The following is a 17,778-nucleotide window of genomic DNA, read 5'->3' as shown; positions in this document are numbered from 1 at the left end:
ACGTGGATGGCCCTCTTGAAGAGTCAAGTTCCTCTGTCTCCCGGAGAGCTCTTGAATGATAACCAGAGCGAACTGCAGTGAAAACATTCATCCTTCTGTTGTTCTGCAGGTGGTTTCACTCATCAGGAAATGAGTTTCATATTTAGGATCTACAACCTTTGCAGACACTTGAGTTAAACCAGGAAAAAAAAATGGCTCCAAGCCTTCAACAAAAAACATTCTAACACTTTACACACAGGATGATGTGACAAGCGCTACTCTATACTACTGTTCCTGATAAGAAACCTTAGTTATTGTGCAGGTGTGTAAGGATGGCAATTTGGAACATGTGTCTACTTTTGGATCAACAATTTCTAATGAACTGGAAATTGTTTTTATTGAGAAAGTTCCTGCTGACCAGCAACGTTTCAAATTATTCACAGCTGTTGCCGTGTGAAGGTGATCCTAAACCAGAAATACATGAAACAGTGATGCAACTCCACCTGCACAACCCCAATAATAAAACAAAAAGCAGAGAAGTGCTGGGGCGTTCATGCGTACTGAGGTGAACTAAGACTGCAGATCTGCAGACTTTGCAGCACGGTACTTGCAGATTTAGCCGAAGATGATTCATTGCAGGTGGCTTTCTGCCCCACGTGGACTTAAATCACATGACTTTTACTTGAGTATGACACAGGTATTAAAACTGATAATCGAAATTGTCACTAGGTGTGAATGTGAGTGTGAATGGTTGTCTGTCCCTGTGTGTTGGCCCTACGACAGACTGGCGACCTGTCCAGGGTGTACCCCGCCCCTCGCCCTATGACAGCTGGGGATAGGCTCCAGCGCCCCCCGCGACCCTGAAAAGGATAAGCGGAAGCGAATGGATGGATGGACTTTAGGATAAGGTTGGAAATATGCTTAAAACTAACTGCTTCATATAATGTCGAGGGTTTCTTTGGTTTTATAGTGCAAGAAATAAATACAGCTCAGATATGGGGACAAAAGCACAGACAGAGCTAATCTTATTACAGGGAGTGCAGAATTATTAGGCAAGTTGTATTTTTGAGGAATAATTTTATTATTGAACAACAACCATGTTCTCAATGAACCCAAAAAACTCATTAATATCAAAGCTGAATGTTTTTGGAAGTAGTTTTTAGTTTGTTTTTAGTTTTAGCTATTTTAGGGGGATATCTGTGTGTGCAGGTGACTATTACTGTGCATAATTATTAGGCAACTTAACAAAAAACAAATATATACCCATTTCAATTATTTATTTTTACCAGTGAAACCAATATAACATCTCCACATTCACAAATATACATTTCTGACATTCAAAAACAAAACAAAAACAAATCAGCGACCAATATAGCCACCTTTCTTTGCAAGGACACTCAAAAGCCTGCCATCCATGGATTCTGTCAGTGTTTTGATCTGTTCACCATCAACATTGCGGGCAGCAGCAACCACAGCCTCCCAGACACTGTTCAGAGAGGTGTACTGTTTTCCCTCCTTGTAAATCTCACATTTGATGATGGACCACAGGTTCTCAATGGGGTTCAGATCAGGTGAACAAGGAGGCCATGTCATTAGTTTTTCTTCTTTTATACCCTTTCTTGTCAGCCACGCTGTGGAGTACTTGGACGCGTGTGATGGAGCATTGTCCTGCATGAAAATCATGTTTTTCTTGAAGGATGCAGACTTCTTCCTGTACCACTGCTTGAAGAAGGTGTCTTCCAGAAACTGGCAGTAGGACTGGGAGTTGAGCTTGACTCCATCCTCAACCCGAAAAGGCCCCACAAGCTCATCTTTGATGATACCAGCCCAAACCAGTACTCCACCTCCACCTTGCTGGCGTCTGAGTGGGACTGGAGCTCTCTGCCCTTTACCAATCCAGCCACGGGCCCATCCATCTGGCCCATCAAGACTCACTCTCATTTCATCAGTCCATAAAACCTTAGAAAAATCAGTCTTGAGATATTTCTTGGCCCAGTCTTGACGTTTCAGCTTGTGTGTCTTGTTCAGTGGTGGTCGTCTTTCAGCCTTTCTTACCTTGGCCATGTCTCTGAGTATTGCGCACCTTGTGCTTTTGGGCACTCCAGTGATGTTGCAGCTCTGAAATATGGCCAAACTGGTGGCAAGTGGCATCTTGGCAGCTGCACGCTTGACTTTTCTCAGTTCATGGGCAGTTATTTTGCGCCTTGGTTTTTCCACACGCTTCTTGCGACCCTGTTGACTATTTTGAATGAAACGCTTGATTGTTCGATGATCACGCTTCAGAAGCTTTGCAGTTTTAAGACTGCTGCATCCCTCTGCAAGATATCTCACTATTTTTGACTTTTCTGAGCCTGTCAAGTCCTTCTTTTGACCCATTTTGCCAAAGGAAAGGAAGTTGCCTAATAATTATGCACACCTGATATAGGGTGTTGATGTCATTAGACCACACCCCTTCTCATTACAGAGATGCACATCACCTAATATGCTTAATTGGTAGTAGGCTTTCGAGCCTATACAGCTTGGAGTAAGACAACATGCATGAAGAGGATGATGTGGACAAAATACTCATTTGCCTAATAATTCTGCACTCCCTGTATAGTGCCTCCCCACCTAAAGTAAAAATGACCCACTCTTAAAGGTGTTGAAAGAGGTATCAGACACAATAAGGCTTCACTTTCATACACCTTTGTTCCCTACAGTTTTAAATAACCTACCCATTCGTGTAAGAATGACTGAATCAACTCGGTAAGTTCTCCACAGAAGAAATCATGACATAACAGCACAGGTGGCAATTATATGGCAGTGGCTTTTTGAAGTAGGCCTATAACAAAAAAGAAAAGTGACAACCTGTTTAGAACAACATTCAGGGCTTGACGTGAGTCAAAGTCCGGATAGACAGAATCTCTGCTGAAAACAGATGAAGGTTTTTCGCCCCGTCTTCCTGTTTTGTCACAGCTTGCTGTTTTCTAAGACTTTGGTAAGCTCTACATGCCACAGCCAGCAGGCCCGGCTACTCCACTTGCTACGTACAGTTAAGCCCATAATTATTCATACCCCTGCCGAATTTTGACTTAAAGTTACTTTTGTTCAACAAGCAAGTTCTTTTTTGAGCAGAAATGACACAGGTGTCTCCCCAAAGATAATAAGACGATGTACAAGAGGCATCATTGTGGAAAAAAATATTTCTCAGGTTTTATTTATATTTTAGCAAAAAGTATCATGTCCAGAATTATTCATACCCTTCTCAATAATCAATAGAAAAAAGCCTTTATTGGCTATTACAGCAATCAAACGCTTCCTATAATTGCAGACCAGCTTTTTGCATGTCTCCACAGGCATTTTTGCCCATTCATCTTTAGCAATGAGCTCCAAATCTTTCAGGTTGGAGGGTCTTCTTACCATCACCCTGATCTTTAGCTCCCTCCACAGATTCTCAATTGGATTCAAGTCAGGACTCTGGCTAGGCCACTGCAAAACGTTAATGTTGTTGTCTGCTAACCATTTCTTCACCACGTTTGCTGTATGTTTTGGGTCATTGTCGTGCTAAAATGTCCACTGGTTCCCAAGGCCAAGTTTTTCTGCAGACTACCTGATGTTGAGAATCTTCATGTATTGCTCTTTTTTCATGGTGCTGTTTACTGTGATTAGGTTCCATGGTCCATTGGCTAAAAAAACACCCCCAAAGCATTAGGTTCCCACCACCATGTTTGACAGTGGGGATGGTGTTCTTTGGGTTGAAGGCTTCTCCATTTTTATGCCAAATGAAGGCAACATCATTGTGACCAAATAATTAAATTTTTGTTTCATCTGACCATAACACTGAAGACCAGAAACCTTCTTCTTTGTCCAGATGAGCATTTGCAAAGGCCAAATGAGCTTTGGCATGCCTTAGAAGTGCCTGGAGAAGTGGCGTTTTCCTTGGTCTGCATCCGTGGAACCCAACAGTGTCCGTTGGACTGTCTGCCTTGAGACATTGCCACCAGCAGAGCCCAGATTCACCAGAATGGCCTTGGTGGTGATCCTTGGATTCTTTTTCACCTCTCTCACTATTCTCCTGGCCAACACAGGTTTCACTTTTGGCCTCCGACAACGTCCTCTGAGATTTTCCACAGTGCGGAACATCTTGTATTTTTTAATAATACTTTGCACTGTAGCCACTGGAACTTGAAAACATTTGGATATGGCCTTGTAGCCCATTCCTCACTTGTGAGCAGCCACAATGCACAGCTGCAGGTCCTCACTGAGTTCCTTTGTCTTAGCCATGAATGTCCACAGACCACCTGCAGAGAGCTGCTGTTTTTCACCTGTTGAGTTGATCAAAACAGCTATTCCCAATTAATCAGGGTAATTAGGATGCTTTAGAACAGCTTTGACTATTTGGAATGGTATGGAACTTTGGATTTTCCCAGAGACTGTGACAGTTTGTAAAGGGTATGAATAATTCTGGACATGATACTTTTTGCTAAAATGTAAATAAAAGCTGAGAAATATTTTTTTCCACAATGATGCATCTTGTACATCATCTTATTATCTTTTGTGAGACGCCTGTGTCATTTCCAGTCAAAAAATAACTTGCTAGTTGAGTAAAAGTAACTTTAAGTCAAAATTTGCCAGGGGTATGAATAATTATGGGCTTAACTGTAGCTGATTGGCAGTCACCACAGGTTAGCTGGTAAGCAGAGAAAGCTGTAGAGTCTGAGCAAGACATCTCCAGGGTCTCATTATAAGCCTCATTCGCCAGCAGCTCAGATTCTTATGTCTGAGTGCCCAGGAGTAGCAAAAGGGCCCACTTCATCAGAAGCAGCCAGGGATACACTGCTCCTCCACTACGTCTATTCAGGGCTGAAGTGTGATATATTGTAGAAGTGACAGTCTGCCCTCAAATCCATTTACAATCAAGTGCAAAAATCTCCATGTAGTTTCTGATTCAGTTTTGATCCCCGACTGCACCACACCTTTATCTCATAATTACCTGAAAGGAAATACGCTGGGATTGTGTCAGTTTGGGTAGGAATTAGAGGAAAAGCCGGGAAAACGCCCATGCTGTGCAAACCCTGACAGTCATCCAGATGGTGGGATATAGAGAAATGGAAAAGAAGATTGGGCGATGCAGATTCGAGGTCTCGTGCAGGTTGCAGCAAATGCATGAAAGTGATCCCACAGAGTTCTTAATGCAGCGACAAAGAGAGAATGTGCAAGGATTATATTTCAATCAAGAAATCTGAATCGCACTGAGTTAAAGCCGTATTACAGCACGTCCCCGGAGCATGTGGGCCACAGTGATGAAAAGTTGGATGGTTGGTCCTTGCAGACAACCATGTCTGCCCATTTGTTTGTGACTCATCCACAAAGACGCCTAACATAAACACAACAACTACATACTTCAGAGAAGTGTCACAGAAAGACTTATGATGTCTACAGATACCCATGTCTGCAAGGAGGATAACCCCCGCTGTCTGTCAGACAGTAAAGCCTTTGACACTGAGCAGCACTGGTTAGCAATTAGCAAAAAAGATAACGGTTTGCTAAAGACAAAAATAACCTTAGTTAGCTACAGCTTAAGACAAGATAGATTTAAGACATGTTATGTTCCTTTGAGTTAAGTTGAGGGCCAACTTAACTAAAACCACAGAAAGAAAAGAAGAAACAAATTGCTTGGCTTCTTGTGTTTGTCCGAGGCTCCCCTTAAAAGAAATTTGTCCTTGTTGTCATCTTTGTCACTCAAAGTTTCAATGGATTCAACTGCCTTGATTCCCAATGTGTAAAATGTGACTCACTCTCTACACAGAACAGTGTACCTCATATATATTTACAGTACCAGCTTCAGCCATGCTACAAAACTCGCCGTCGTCATTGCTAGCTAGCAGACAGGACCCCTGGTTTGAGTGTCTTGGAAACTGAGATTTAAAATTGAAATGTCAGAGAAAAAAACAACCAAAAACATTAAAAAACTATGAATGCCTTTAGAATTTTCATTAAAGAATAATGAAACACATATAAGTAATAAACTCATGAAACAGTTGGCTCACTAAATGGGAAGGGGACTGGTATTTGTTAAGGTCTTGCAGTCATGTGACTGCTAACTTTTCCACCATTTCAAATGTGTAACACTGTAGCGGTTGTAGTTCTACTAAAGACCAGTCCATGACCACCTGGCAACCACTGTTTGCGAGGATAAGATGTATCCTAGTAGTTGCTAGAGGTTGAAGGCGGTTACGATGAAACCGACTGCCATCTTGCAAGAGATTCACGACCCCCTGGCAACCACCGGGAAAAATGTGTGTTGACGCTCACAGAAAACTGAAGTTCACTCACGTAAAGTGAAACTTTTTACAAAAGAGTAAACAGTACCGACTCAAAAACCTTTGATTGCCCCGGTCCCTCCTTTGCATGGAAGACACCTGGTCTGCACTCACCAACTACTCCCCTAGAAGTGTGACACAAATTGGAAATGGAGACGGTGAATCGGTGAAGCGCAACTTTTATACACACATATTTAAACACTTTCTAATGATCTTGGCCAGGAAGCCCTCCAGCTGGTAAACCGAAGGAGCCACTGACCTTCTGATTATTAGACCACCTGCTCTACCGCCCGAGCCACATCTAGTAGTAGCGGTAGTTAAAAACTATAGAAAGTCTCAACAGGATTAAAAATGTGAGAAAAATAGTTTAAAAGTAACTGAAATAAATAGTTTAGTGTTCAAGATGCTCCCACAAGTAATGGATAAATTTTAAAATTTGCTTTTAGTGGCGCAGAACCAAAAAGCTGACCAGGTATCATAGAAGAAGGAAGGTAGGAAGAAACAGAGGGGGTGAGAGTGACACTGATTTAGGCCACAAAAATAATGCAAAAATTAAATTTTAATTTTCTTTTTTTTGTTGCAAAACACAACTTTATGTATTCAAAGCACAATCTTGAGTTTGATTCCAAACTTGATTTAGGAAAATTACACGAATACCAACAGTACAGTTCATTAATCATAAGAGCAGAACACACACACACACACACGACAAATGGTTATAGAGCACATTTTAATAAGACATCCTTCTCAGTCTAGCATCTGTGACCCCCCCCCCCCCAAAAAAACAAAAACTGAACTAAAGTTCAAAAAGGCACGCACGACATCTAGATATTGAAATGAAGAACAGAGAAAAGGAAATAAATCTACTGGGGGCCATTTTTTGTTGTTGTTTTTTAATGTGTGGAAAGTCTTCCTTTGGCCTTTTGTGTAAAAATTTCATATAATTCAACTAAATCGTGTGAAAAATGTTCTTTTTTCTCCTTCAGGTCCCGTAACAGGGTTTTCTTTGTGCAGCTAAAAAACAACAACTATGGAGCCAACCAACCACCACGTCGACACAACAGTCAAAACACATATATACTTTATTTCAAACTGCTGCAACAGGGGCACTAAAAACAAACTGCAGAGACACACACAACTCCCCCCACCCCACCCCCTCGAGTTAAACTCACTTGGATAGAAAATATCCTCATTTTAAAAGTCATGAATAAAACGAAAGCAGAGGAGAACATATGGTGGACGAAATGGTTTGGAAAACAGCGCCGTGTAGCTTTTATCAGGCTGACATAAGAAGAAAGGAGAAAAGAAAAGAAAAAAGGAACACTTGTTAGATTATAAGAGCACAGTTTGGTGCGGCTTTCCAACCTAAAAAAAAGAAGAAAAAAAGAACAATTTATGAACTTTCAGAAATAAATAGGAAAAAAAGGACAGACACCAACCTCACTGCTCTGTGACATTTCCAGACTGTGAGGTGAGAGAAACAAACTGAAACCTTTTCAGAGAAAACCAGCGACGACAACACACACACACACACACACACACACACACACACACACACACACACAGCAGCATTCACCACGCGTCTGTACAGTCCCTCTCGCTCTCTCACACACACGTCTCTGCGGCTATTGATTAAGTGGACTGACTGACTTCACAACACACTGATAAACCGACAGTGCAAAATTTCCGACGACTGCAGAGAACTAAAAATAAAAGCAAAGGAAATCCACCAACAGGACAAACTGAGACACCTTTGTACAATCCTTAAATGAATTCAGTGTCTCGCGCTTTTTTCTTTATTTTTTCTTAACGGTAAAGATGGAATGAAGCTCCAGAGAAGCCAGTGGGGAGGTGCTGTGGGGGGTTTCAGAGTTAAGTGCTGCGCAGAAGATAAAAAAAAAAAATCATAAAAAAAAATGAGTTATTGTAAGGTTACGTTATTTTACCTTCTTTTTTAACTCCTTCATTAAACGCATTTAAAACAAAGTTTAAAGAACAGGTCACCTACATAAAAACACTCTGGAGCACCTTTTTCATAAACGTGAATTCAGACAGAATTAGGATTTAAAAAAAAGAGGAAGCCAAAAACAGGTGATTCTGGTCGTTCTAAAGGCAGCGATCTCGACTGGTGGCACTAAGTTTGGACACAAATGTAGACACGAGTCAATCCAGTCAACCGACTACAGTGCATTGCAAAGGTGTTTCTCATCTATGGGGTTATAACGAATGACCTCTGACCTTGTGTGGCAGGGAAGCCGAGGTCACCCTGGTCCTCTACACCTGTATGATGGTGAAATGCTTTCTTTCCAAAGTTAGGTGAATTCTCTCGGGAAAAAAAGGCAGCGAAGCCTGGAAGAAGAAATAAAGAGAAACGGCGCTCGGCTCACGGGGCTTTTCCCTTCCTCTGTTGGTTTCTCATCCCGCAAGGCTAGTCGAGTGTTTTCTGACTACACCCGGGTTTTACAGTACCTCACAGTCCTTTGGGTTTGTCTCAAGAGTTCTCGGAGTCTCAGAAACAGTTTCCTGAATGAATCCAGTCACAGGATGTGGAAGGATGCTAAACTGTCTGTTAACTGGATAGAAGGAGTTACAGAGATCCCGCTCCCGTTCCTTTCTCCCGTTCCTTTTTCTGCTTCACCACTCGGCATCCCCGATGGCTTTGGAGAAGACGTAGTCTCTCCCGTTCAGATTCATGATCCCGTCCTTCAGGTGGAATTTCCATTTGTTCTTACTTCTGTGAATCTGCAGAGTAAAGAGAAGGAAATGAGTGTTGTAGGCGTCAAGGACAGATGGACACTGTTTCAGCTTACAGTGGACGCAGTCTGATGTCTTTAGCCTCTGCACGCCGAGGCCGGACAAACTTACTGTGGCATTAACCGCTGCTGGAGCCTTTCTCCACTGAGTTAGCATCAAATAACGTAACAACTTGATGCTTTGTGATGAGAATCAAAGGCAAACAGTGAAGACTCACAACAAAGGAATGTGAAATACTTCTTTAACCATTTCTGACATTTTTCCCCAAAAACGAGGAGGCCGCCGTGAAAAACTGTTTAAGCCTCGTCCTTCAATCTCCAGCAGCCTTTTCAGCGCCCTGAATGATACTCACAAACAAAGGCTGACAGCGATGCCGAGTACCAATCACATTAACACAGTAAAACTGCTCTGCGCTGTTATTTTATAATCTCTTTGTTTTCACTGCTTCTGCAAATCTCAGTGTTAACGTCTTTGTCTGGATGCTGATGTGAAACTAAACGAGTCGGATATGCAAAAAAGCCAACGGGCCCCAGCGCAGGAGGATCTATATCAAGAGATGTCATCGAAGTACAAAAGAGGCGCTCGCATATTTATACACAGGCAGGTTTGAACACACTGCAGCCTTTCAGAATACATCAGTTCCCACCTTGTCGTACTGGCACACCACTACGTTGTCCGTTTCAAACAGCTCCTGGTCCTCTTCGTCGCTGACGTCGTCTCCACTGTTCAGCGGCTCCTGAGTAGGAAACCAAACCAATCAGATTCATCACAAATTTTCGCTGCTCAGGAATGTGGTTTAGGATTCAGGATTTTCTTTATTTAAACAGTAAAAGCACAAATCTAGATTGCAACGAGTAACAGTTTGATTTTAAACCCGTTCTCCTTATTGCCCGATACCAAACAATGCCTGACCATATAACCTGCTGTGTTATAAAATCTTCTGCAGAAAAGCCACACAAACTACAGAGCAACCTTTGTAGTCAATAAGCAGCTTTTTCATTCCCCACACCTCTGTTCAGCCGGGGCGCTGATCAGATCCCTTAAAAAGCAACTTGGATGTATCAGGGTAACAAAGTGCTGCAGAAATGATGCTTTTGTAGTCTAACCCTGAAGCAGCATCACCGTGACTCTTTCAGGGTGAGAAACAAAAGACAATTGCCACAAACTGATGGTGTTTCTGTTTCGTTGCCCCAAATATGACAACAGTTTTTCTTCTGGCCACTCTGATCCAACAGCTACCTGTGGAAAGCTGCTGCTAGCTACTCTGGAAAACAAAAGCACTGTGCCGCTCCTGTTTCAGTTCACGTTCAGCTGCAGATTCAATTATAGCATGAAAGTTTGGCACACAGGTGACATACAGGTAACCAATTTAAACGCAGATGATGTCAAAAACAACAGAGCTCCTCTGAAGACGGGCAGAAAATTGGACCTCAGTGCTACAAGTCTACAGCTCTATTACTTCATAATACATGACCATAAAAATCTTGCCCACTGCTACTTTAATGTGTCCGTTTTTGAACACTCTTACATCCTGCTCACCTCTTCAACCTGCCCATCCTCTGCTCCATCCTTGTCTTTCTCCTCATCGTCATCTTCGTCGTACTCCTCCTCATCCTCGTCCTCTTCTGAAGACGTGTCTCCGGTTCCGTCCACCTGCAGCATCATGGGAGGCTGCTGTGCCTGAGGCTGGGCCTGGGCCTGGGGCTGAGCCTGTTGCTGCTGTTGGGCCTGAGGCTGTGCTGAGGCTTGTGGTGCAGTTGCTCCTTGGGCCTGCTGAACCTGCTGGACCTGAGCTGCTGTTGCTGCCTGACTGGGCTGTGGTGCCATGGCTGCTGCTTGCATCACCTGACGGTAGAAAGAAACTCACAGTTTAAAAACACATACGCCCATATGATGTTAGTCTTGCTTTCATGTGGGACAAAATAACCAGCTCTTTACACAACAGACTCCAGCTCAAAGCCAAAATAAGGACAGGACAGCAAAAATGATGCGACTTCACAGAGCATTTTTGTAGCACAGATAAGGTTAGCCAGCTAGTCGCCATGTTGGGTATGAAGATATTTGTCTGTGTTAGCATGTAAGCTAATGGTGGCCAACAGCTGAAAGAAAAAAGTCATTAAAGAACCGAATTCATGGAGGGAAGACCTCTGCTCTGAGCTAATGTTAGCCTGTTAACAAGGAGGACGAGCGAGCCATCTCATGTAGCAAAACATTACCTCGAGTGGATAATTGTATCCAAACTAAGGGCTCATATGGTAACTTAGCTTTTAAATCAACTTGAACTTAACGTTGCAGATTTTTGCAGTGTAGCACAATTACAGTGGCCAGCTAACCAAATCTTTCTTTCTATAGTTACTCACACCAAAACCACATCTGAGTGGAAATGCTGGTTTGTCAGTGTAATCGGCTAATGTGATCTGTGACACTGACTGATGCGCGATGCTTTCACAGGGCAGGTGTTATTATTAATAACAAAGGTTTCCCAGACGCTCCTCTAAAACATTAAACAGACTCTAATTTCTCTAAATAACAAAGAGAACAGAAATGGAGGAAACACTACTATAGAGCATAAACTACTTCCATATAAACGGAATGAAATGAGTCGAGGAGGAATTGACGTTCTGACCTGTGTATTGCCTTGGACTTTGTTTCCTGGGGTTAAGACAATCTGCTGCGGCTGTATGATGACTCCTGCTTGCTGGGAAAGGCCTCCCGGCAGAGGAGCCAGAACCTAAACAGGTATTAGAGAAGGAAAAAACCCAAACATGACATGTAAACTCTATTTTAAAACAAAATCTCCACCTGAATATGCACAACACTCAATTTAAACTGAATGAATGAAATCTGGCTAATTTTGATCTGATGTGGGGAATCTGTGTTTTTATTTAGGAAAAGTCACAAGTAGTGGAGTCATGGATCTATTTCTTTTGGGGAAAGTGGTAAGCTCTGAGCAATCAGCATCCTCCTGATTTCCCAGAATCATTTCATGTTTTTCATGGCACTTCTTACATATTTCGAGGTTATTTTTCCAAGAATTGATTCTTCCACTGTGTCAGAGCCACAGGGCCCACAGATATGTAGCCTTATTTAACCTACTCGTCACAAACAGACAGTGAACTGATTACGCAAATAAACCAGACACACCACGACTCTTTTTCCCCACCTCTCCCATTTGGCTTTAATTTTCACACACATTTCCTCCTGTCATATGCAGCCCTGCCCCTCTGCGTGACGGTTCTTACCTGCTGTATTACCGGTGCCTGCACGCCACCAGGCTGCATCTGCTGCTGCAGGAGGATCTGCTGCTGGGGCTGGATGATATACTGAGCCCCGTTGGGAGCACGGACTACCTGCAGGATCTGGCCTGAGACGTCAAAACAAAGCGTGTGGGTGCACATTGTGTAAATACACATGAAGATAGTTCGGAGAGACAGGAGCATTTCTTTGCAAGTTAATGCAAATAAACATGTTTTACCTTGGCTGGTGATGAGCTGTTGGTATTGGGTGACGGCTGTGGGCAAAGCCAGGGTTGCTGCGGTAGCTGCTGCACTCTAGAGGAGGAAAGAAGAACACATGTAAAGCAGTGACAAGCATGCAAAATAATACAGAAGCAGAGGATTTCAGGGTTCAAGAATGAAAGACTTTAATGTTAAGTACTTAATGTTTTTGAACTTCTTTACAATTTAAAGAACTTCAGATTGCATTGACTGACATGATAACAGCAGCATGTTTGTACTCTCTCGCTGCATCTACAAAGCCACTGGAAAACGATTAAAAATTGGCAAGTGAAGCTTTAAAGAGCCGTTTGAGGATTATACAAAAATCACTTCCAGAAAAAAGAAAGCAGCAGCAGCAGAGATGAAAGCTTCGTATGGACAGATGCCACATTAAACATGTGCTGTTGAAGAAAGTGGAAAAGATTTCCTGCATATTTCACTCGATGAAGGAAAGGTGTGTTTGTCAGTGCGTATTAGACACAGCAGTAGCATGTAGGAGAATGCATTACTGCTGGCTTATATCCACTGCAGTCCTGGCTATTAAAATAGTCCGTTAATCTCTTCCAAGTCCTGTTGCCCCATCCGTGTGCCACTTGATCAATCATTCTGGACTTAGGAAAAAGCCTGCAGAGACCCACAAAGATGCTACCCTCTCTTCTTTCTCACATCTACTCAAAGAAAATATGTCTGAATTTGTTAAAAATGTAAAATTTGTTCTGTTCATCACACATATGGCTTTCTCATCGCCTATGTATGTTAATAGATACATTTGCTACTTTTTATTTGCCTCCCCGAACAACAGTTTCATTTTTTTTTGGTGCACATGATCCACTCACCATCCCCGTTCCACCCATGTGTTGTATAAGCTTAGATTCCTGAACAATGACTTGCTGCTGGGGAGCTGCGGAGACAAACATTTCAGGTCATACCAAGAAACACTAAAATTCCTCATATTATTCAAAAAGTGTACAAACAATGCACACGATCAGTAAGCATTCATTGTTTCCTGTGCCAGTTTGGCAAATAACTCAAAGCTGCAGGCGACATTTTTAGTGCCCAAAAAGGCATTCACGGGTTTTTGCACTTGTTTTTACCACTGTGTGCCACTGCTGGCTAACCTTGCTGTTGCTGGGGCGGCAGGATGACTTGCTGGGTCTGAGCTGGCTGGGCCACCTGCTGGACTTGTTGGACCTGCTGAACTTGTTGTTGCTGCTGCTGTGCGGCCTGCAGGGCTGTCTGCTCCTCAGTATGGAAGCCCTCCACTGCCTTGGACTGCAACAGCTTGTTCTCCCATAGCTGTAGAAACAAACAGAGGCAGCACAAAGACATGTGTTAGAAAGCTGCCAAAGACTCCATTTAAATCCATGCTAACATGTTTTCAAATGAAAATCTCCATCCAGGTAAATGTTTAACGCAAATTCTGTCATTATCGACACACCTGTAAACGCATCACACTGTCCAGACATGCCGATAGTTCAAATTAATTCTGCTTTATTTATATAGTCACAACAACAGTCACCTTCAAGGTGCTTCATATTGTAAGGTACAATAATACAGAGAAAACCTAACAATTAAACGAGTCACTGTGAGCAAGTGTTTGGCAACAGTGGGAAGGAAAATCTCCCTTTTAACAGGAAGAAAGCTTCAACAGAACCAGGCTCAGGGAGGGAACCAGGTAAAAGAGAGCCAGAGACCAATATTAACTAATGGGTCACAAACTCAAAGTGAAAAGAGGTCAAAGAAACCATGAAGCGAAGATTGAATTTTTGCTTATTTGTGTCAATCTCATTGCCTAGGTAGGCTTATGTGCCATAGCCTCCTCTTGAATTGAGCATATCATGCAGTGTACACACTGGTTGTGTTGTCATTTCAGTGGTATTCAGACACCACCTTCTCTGCAAATCACAGGCATACGTCTGTGTTATAACAGCCCTACTGAAAGTAACACTCGAATATAAGGTGGTGATTGCACCAGAAAACTCATACTGAAGTCGCTGCAAAGCAAATTCTGCAACACATCAGTGGCACTGAGAGCACCATCCATCAAAGGAAACCATGGTAACCGGGGGACAAAACATGGATGCCATTTTTGTGACTTAATCAGAAAGTTTCCAGAAGTTTGTTTTCTGTCCATCCAGACAACAACTACAGCAGCTTCCAAACTAGGAAGTGGTCAGCAGTCATTCAAAAGCGCTCCGGTTTGGGGGAGCGTGCTACAGTACACTTTACTACAAAGAGCGCACACCTCTGCAGTAGGCAGCATTTCCCCTGCAGTTGCTATATACAGGTGCAACATTGGTAAGGACGGTTACCGTTTTCAGCTCCAGAAGAACTTGCTCATCTACTCCCTCATCCAGGAACAGCTCTCGCACCTCACTGATCACATCGTCAATCACATTCTTGTATAATTTAGGCTGGGAGGAAGAAAAAAAAGAAGAGGAAATAAACTTTTACAGTATGCTGTTTATATTATAGACACTTTTGCCTTTTCCAGTAAAACATGAACAACATGTCTGGTACAGTCAGTATTGATCATTATGAGCTTGGGTTTTATGTCAAAATTAGCCCTCAACAGTGTATTTAGCAAGCACACCTCCTCTTTGGGCTTCCAGCTGCCAAAACGACAGCAAAACATTAGGTATACAGCTGATGGTGTTATAATTATCATATTTATTTACGCCTTGCCACACTGGCTTTAATTGGTATAACACGGTAATAGCTGTTGCACGCGGTCAGCTAAACTCTAAAACTGCCCCCACTTGAGAATCATGTGTGGGGGTTCGGGCTGCAGCGTGTGCACGGCACTACGTGGCTTGTTATGCTAACCCATATAAACTAGCTCTTTATGTTACTACTACTAAGGTAAACATCATGTCCCCGGGGTCTGAACTGCGCGCGCGGCGGAAAAAGCAAACGCATAACGTTCAGAGCTCCGCCAGGGCCCTACGGTCCCGTCTCAGCGGAGTGATATGAGGCTGAAACAAAGCGACACACACGCGGGCCACCGCACTGCGCTGCCCCGATGTCCGCAGCGCAGACCTCGGTCTCTCCTTCCCTCCCCCTCGGCCTGTCTGCTCCTCACTATTTAAAGCTCAGTCTGCTGTTTATATGTAGAGCCGGTGACGTAGCGTCGAGTAGCACCTTCCCATCCCGGGCAGTCTATATTAGAGAGCCAATATGGCTGTATAAAAACCAGGCAGCGGAAAGGAGGAGGGCCAGAACCGAGAGAGAGAAGGGAGACGAGGAAGCCATTTTACGGAGCCGCAGAGTGCGCGCTCGACAGCCTTTTTCTTTTAAACAGTGTGTGGCGGAATGTGAAGGACATTTTCGGTGTCTTATCTTATCAGTGCTCAGCTTTGGCTAAATATTTTTTGGCTCTGCTGGCAGGTAGCAAGGACAAATTTGATATGGTATGGGTTAAAGAAGTGGTTTGGGACGGCTACCCTGCCTTCTGGTCGTGGAATGGTGGACAATGATGAGGCAGTTGACGACTTTCTACTGAGGTTTTAATATATATAAACTATATATATTAAACGCTCAATTCTCTCGCCGTGGATGATGACAATGTGCTTTGCGTACATCTGTATTTCATAAGCTATCCAATAATAAAAACTTAAATTGACAATTTCTTCCTTCTACGAACAAACAAGCATTTTAAACTAAACTGGCAGCTCAAGCGTCCACCAAAAATGAATTTAGCCATACACGCTATTAGACATTACTGTGATCACGTAAACCTTCCAACTAATGAAAGCTTCAACCTGCCGAAAAACCACCAAACTAGAATTACATGTTCATCGCTAAACCTCAGTTTCTACACGTGTTCTTATTTTTACTCAAACACTGCCTCTCTAAAGTAAGCCATTCCTCCTCCGAGATGGTTTCAAATGAAAGAACTACCTAGTTTCGAAAACTGATTATAATGGCCGATTGACTGAAACTTAAGTATTCCCTTTAATAGATATAACAGTGAAGTGTTTGTTAAAGCAGACTCATTTTACTGTAATACATAACACCAGCTCGTCGACAGCTTTCCAATAACTTTACCCCCATTTTCCCCCGCTGACAATCCTTAGAGATTGATCCTTACCACTGGGTTCGAGTTAGCCGAGCTCGCCATTATACGCGTAGTGTAAAAACCACACGGAAATAGGCGAGGAATAGAGCCAAAAATTACGAAAAACGATTTAAAACAACTGGGAAAGATATTTTAAAACAGCCGGCATCACTTTTGTAAATAAAACACAGTTTAGGCGGTCTTATTTACAATCCCGGGCTGCGACTCCCCAGCCGTCCTCCTTCCGTCGTTGTCCTGCTTTATATACTGAGCGAAGAAGCTGCGAGTGCGCGAGACATAGGGCAGGGTCAGGTCGCACATAGCGCGAGATTTCGTGCGGAGTATGACGACCAATCAATAGAGCCGCTCATGGGAAATGTAGTTTAATAATGCTTTTTTTCTTTCTTTTTTTTTTTAGAAAACGGAACTGAATCCTCTGATCGCATTAGCTTAATTCTCTGTGATCTTGTTTATTGAGTCAGGGAAACTGTAAATATTAGAAACCATATGATGAATTAAAAATAGAGAAATTAATGAGATAAAAGTTGCTGATTACTTAAAATGCTAATAAAAGCTTATTAGCATATAGGTGAATCATTTTAAATGAACTTATTTCATTTTTTCTTTCTTTTTTTGCCTATACATACAATAGGCATTCTATTGTTTTTCCTGTTTTCCATCATATACTAGAACTGTATGCTGCAGTGGTGGATGCTCATATTAAATATGGGCAAACTTTCAAATAATGCCTTCAGCATATGTACAAATCATGAGCTAAAAGCTCAGGCCTTGAGGTGGCTTTAGACAGGTTTTCTCAGGGGTTTCTGAGGGGCTGTCAATCAGAACCTAAAGCAGCTCATCTTAGAAAGTGAATAAACCAAAGACCACTATAGGATAAATACAGATTATTTTTAATCTACGACTCATGTAAAGCTGCACTAAATGGTAAATGGCCTGTATTACTAGTCCCTAAGGACCCCAAAGCGCTTTACACATCCAGTCATCCACCCATTCACACAGTGGTGATGGCAAGCTACATTGTAACCACAGCCACCCTGGGGCGCACTGACAGAGGCGAGGCTGCTGGACCACCACCAGTAGGCAATGGGTGAAGTGTCTTGCCCAAGGACACAACGACCGAGACTGTCCAAGCCGGGGCAACCTTCCGATTACAAAGCGAGCTCCCAAC

General features: G+C 42.7%; 1 protein-coding gene across 1 annotated transcript; it reads right to left on the bottom strand.

Annotated features, from left to right (window-relative positions):
• Positions 1 to 6,822: 6,822 nt before the first annotated feature.
• Positions 6,823 to 16,866, bottom strand: gtf2a1 (general transcription factor IIA, 1). Its single transcript, XM_005449815.4, has 10 exons — positions 16,623 to 16,866; positions 14,845 to 14,946; positions 13,651 to 13,828; positions 13,369 to 13,433; positions 12,511 to 12,586; positions 12,278 to 12,399; positions 11,662 to 11,766; positions 10,575 to 10,880; positions 9,682 to 9,771; positions 6,823 to 9,023 (listed from the first exon to the last, which is right to left on the bottom strand). Exons 1-10 carry the CDS (start codon positions 16,650 to 16,652, stop codon positions 8,916 to 8,918), a joined length of 1,182 nt encoding a protein of 393 aa, XP_005449872.1. The 5' UTR covers positions 16,653 to 16,866; the 3' UTR covers positions 6,823 to 8,915.
• Positions 16,867 to 17,778: the final 912 nt, after the last annotated feature.

The sequence above is a fragment of the Oreochromis niloticus genome, linkage group LG15 (assembly GCF_001858045.2).
Source record: "Oreochromis niloticus isolate F11D_XX linkage group LG15, O_niloticus_UMD_NMBU, whole genome shotgun sequence".
Lineage (NCBI taxonomy): Eukaryota > Metazoa > Chordata > Actinopteri > Cichliformes > Cichlidae > Oreochromis > Oreochromis niloticus.
Note: the sequence above shows the minus strand (reverse complement) of the source record. Positions and strands in the feature narration are given on the sequence as shown.

Coding starts and splice junctions, on each gene's coding strand:
- gtf2a1 (XM_005449815.4), bottom strand. CDS start 16,652: ATGGCGAGCTCGGCTAACTCGAACCCAGTG. Junction 14,947..16,622: donor CGGCTAACTCGAACCCAGTG/GTAAGGATCAAT, acceptor TCTTCCTCCCAG/CCTAAATTATACAAGAATGT. Junction 13,434..13,650: donor GCCGCCCCAGCAACAGCAAG/GTTAGCCAGCAG, acceptor TTGTCTCCGCAG/CTCCCCAGCAGCAAGTCATT.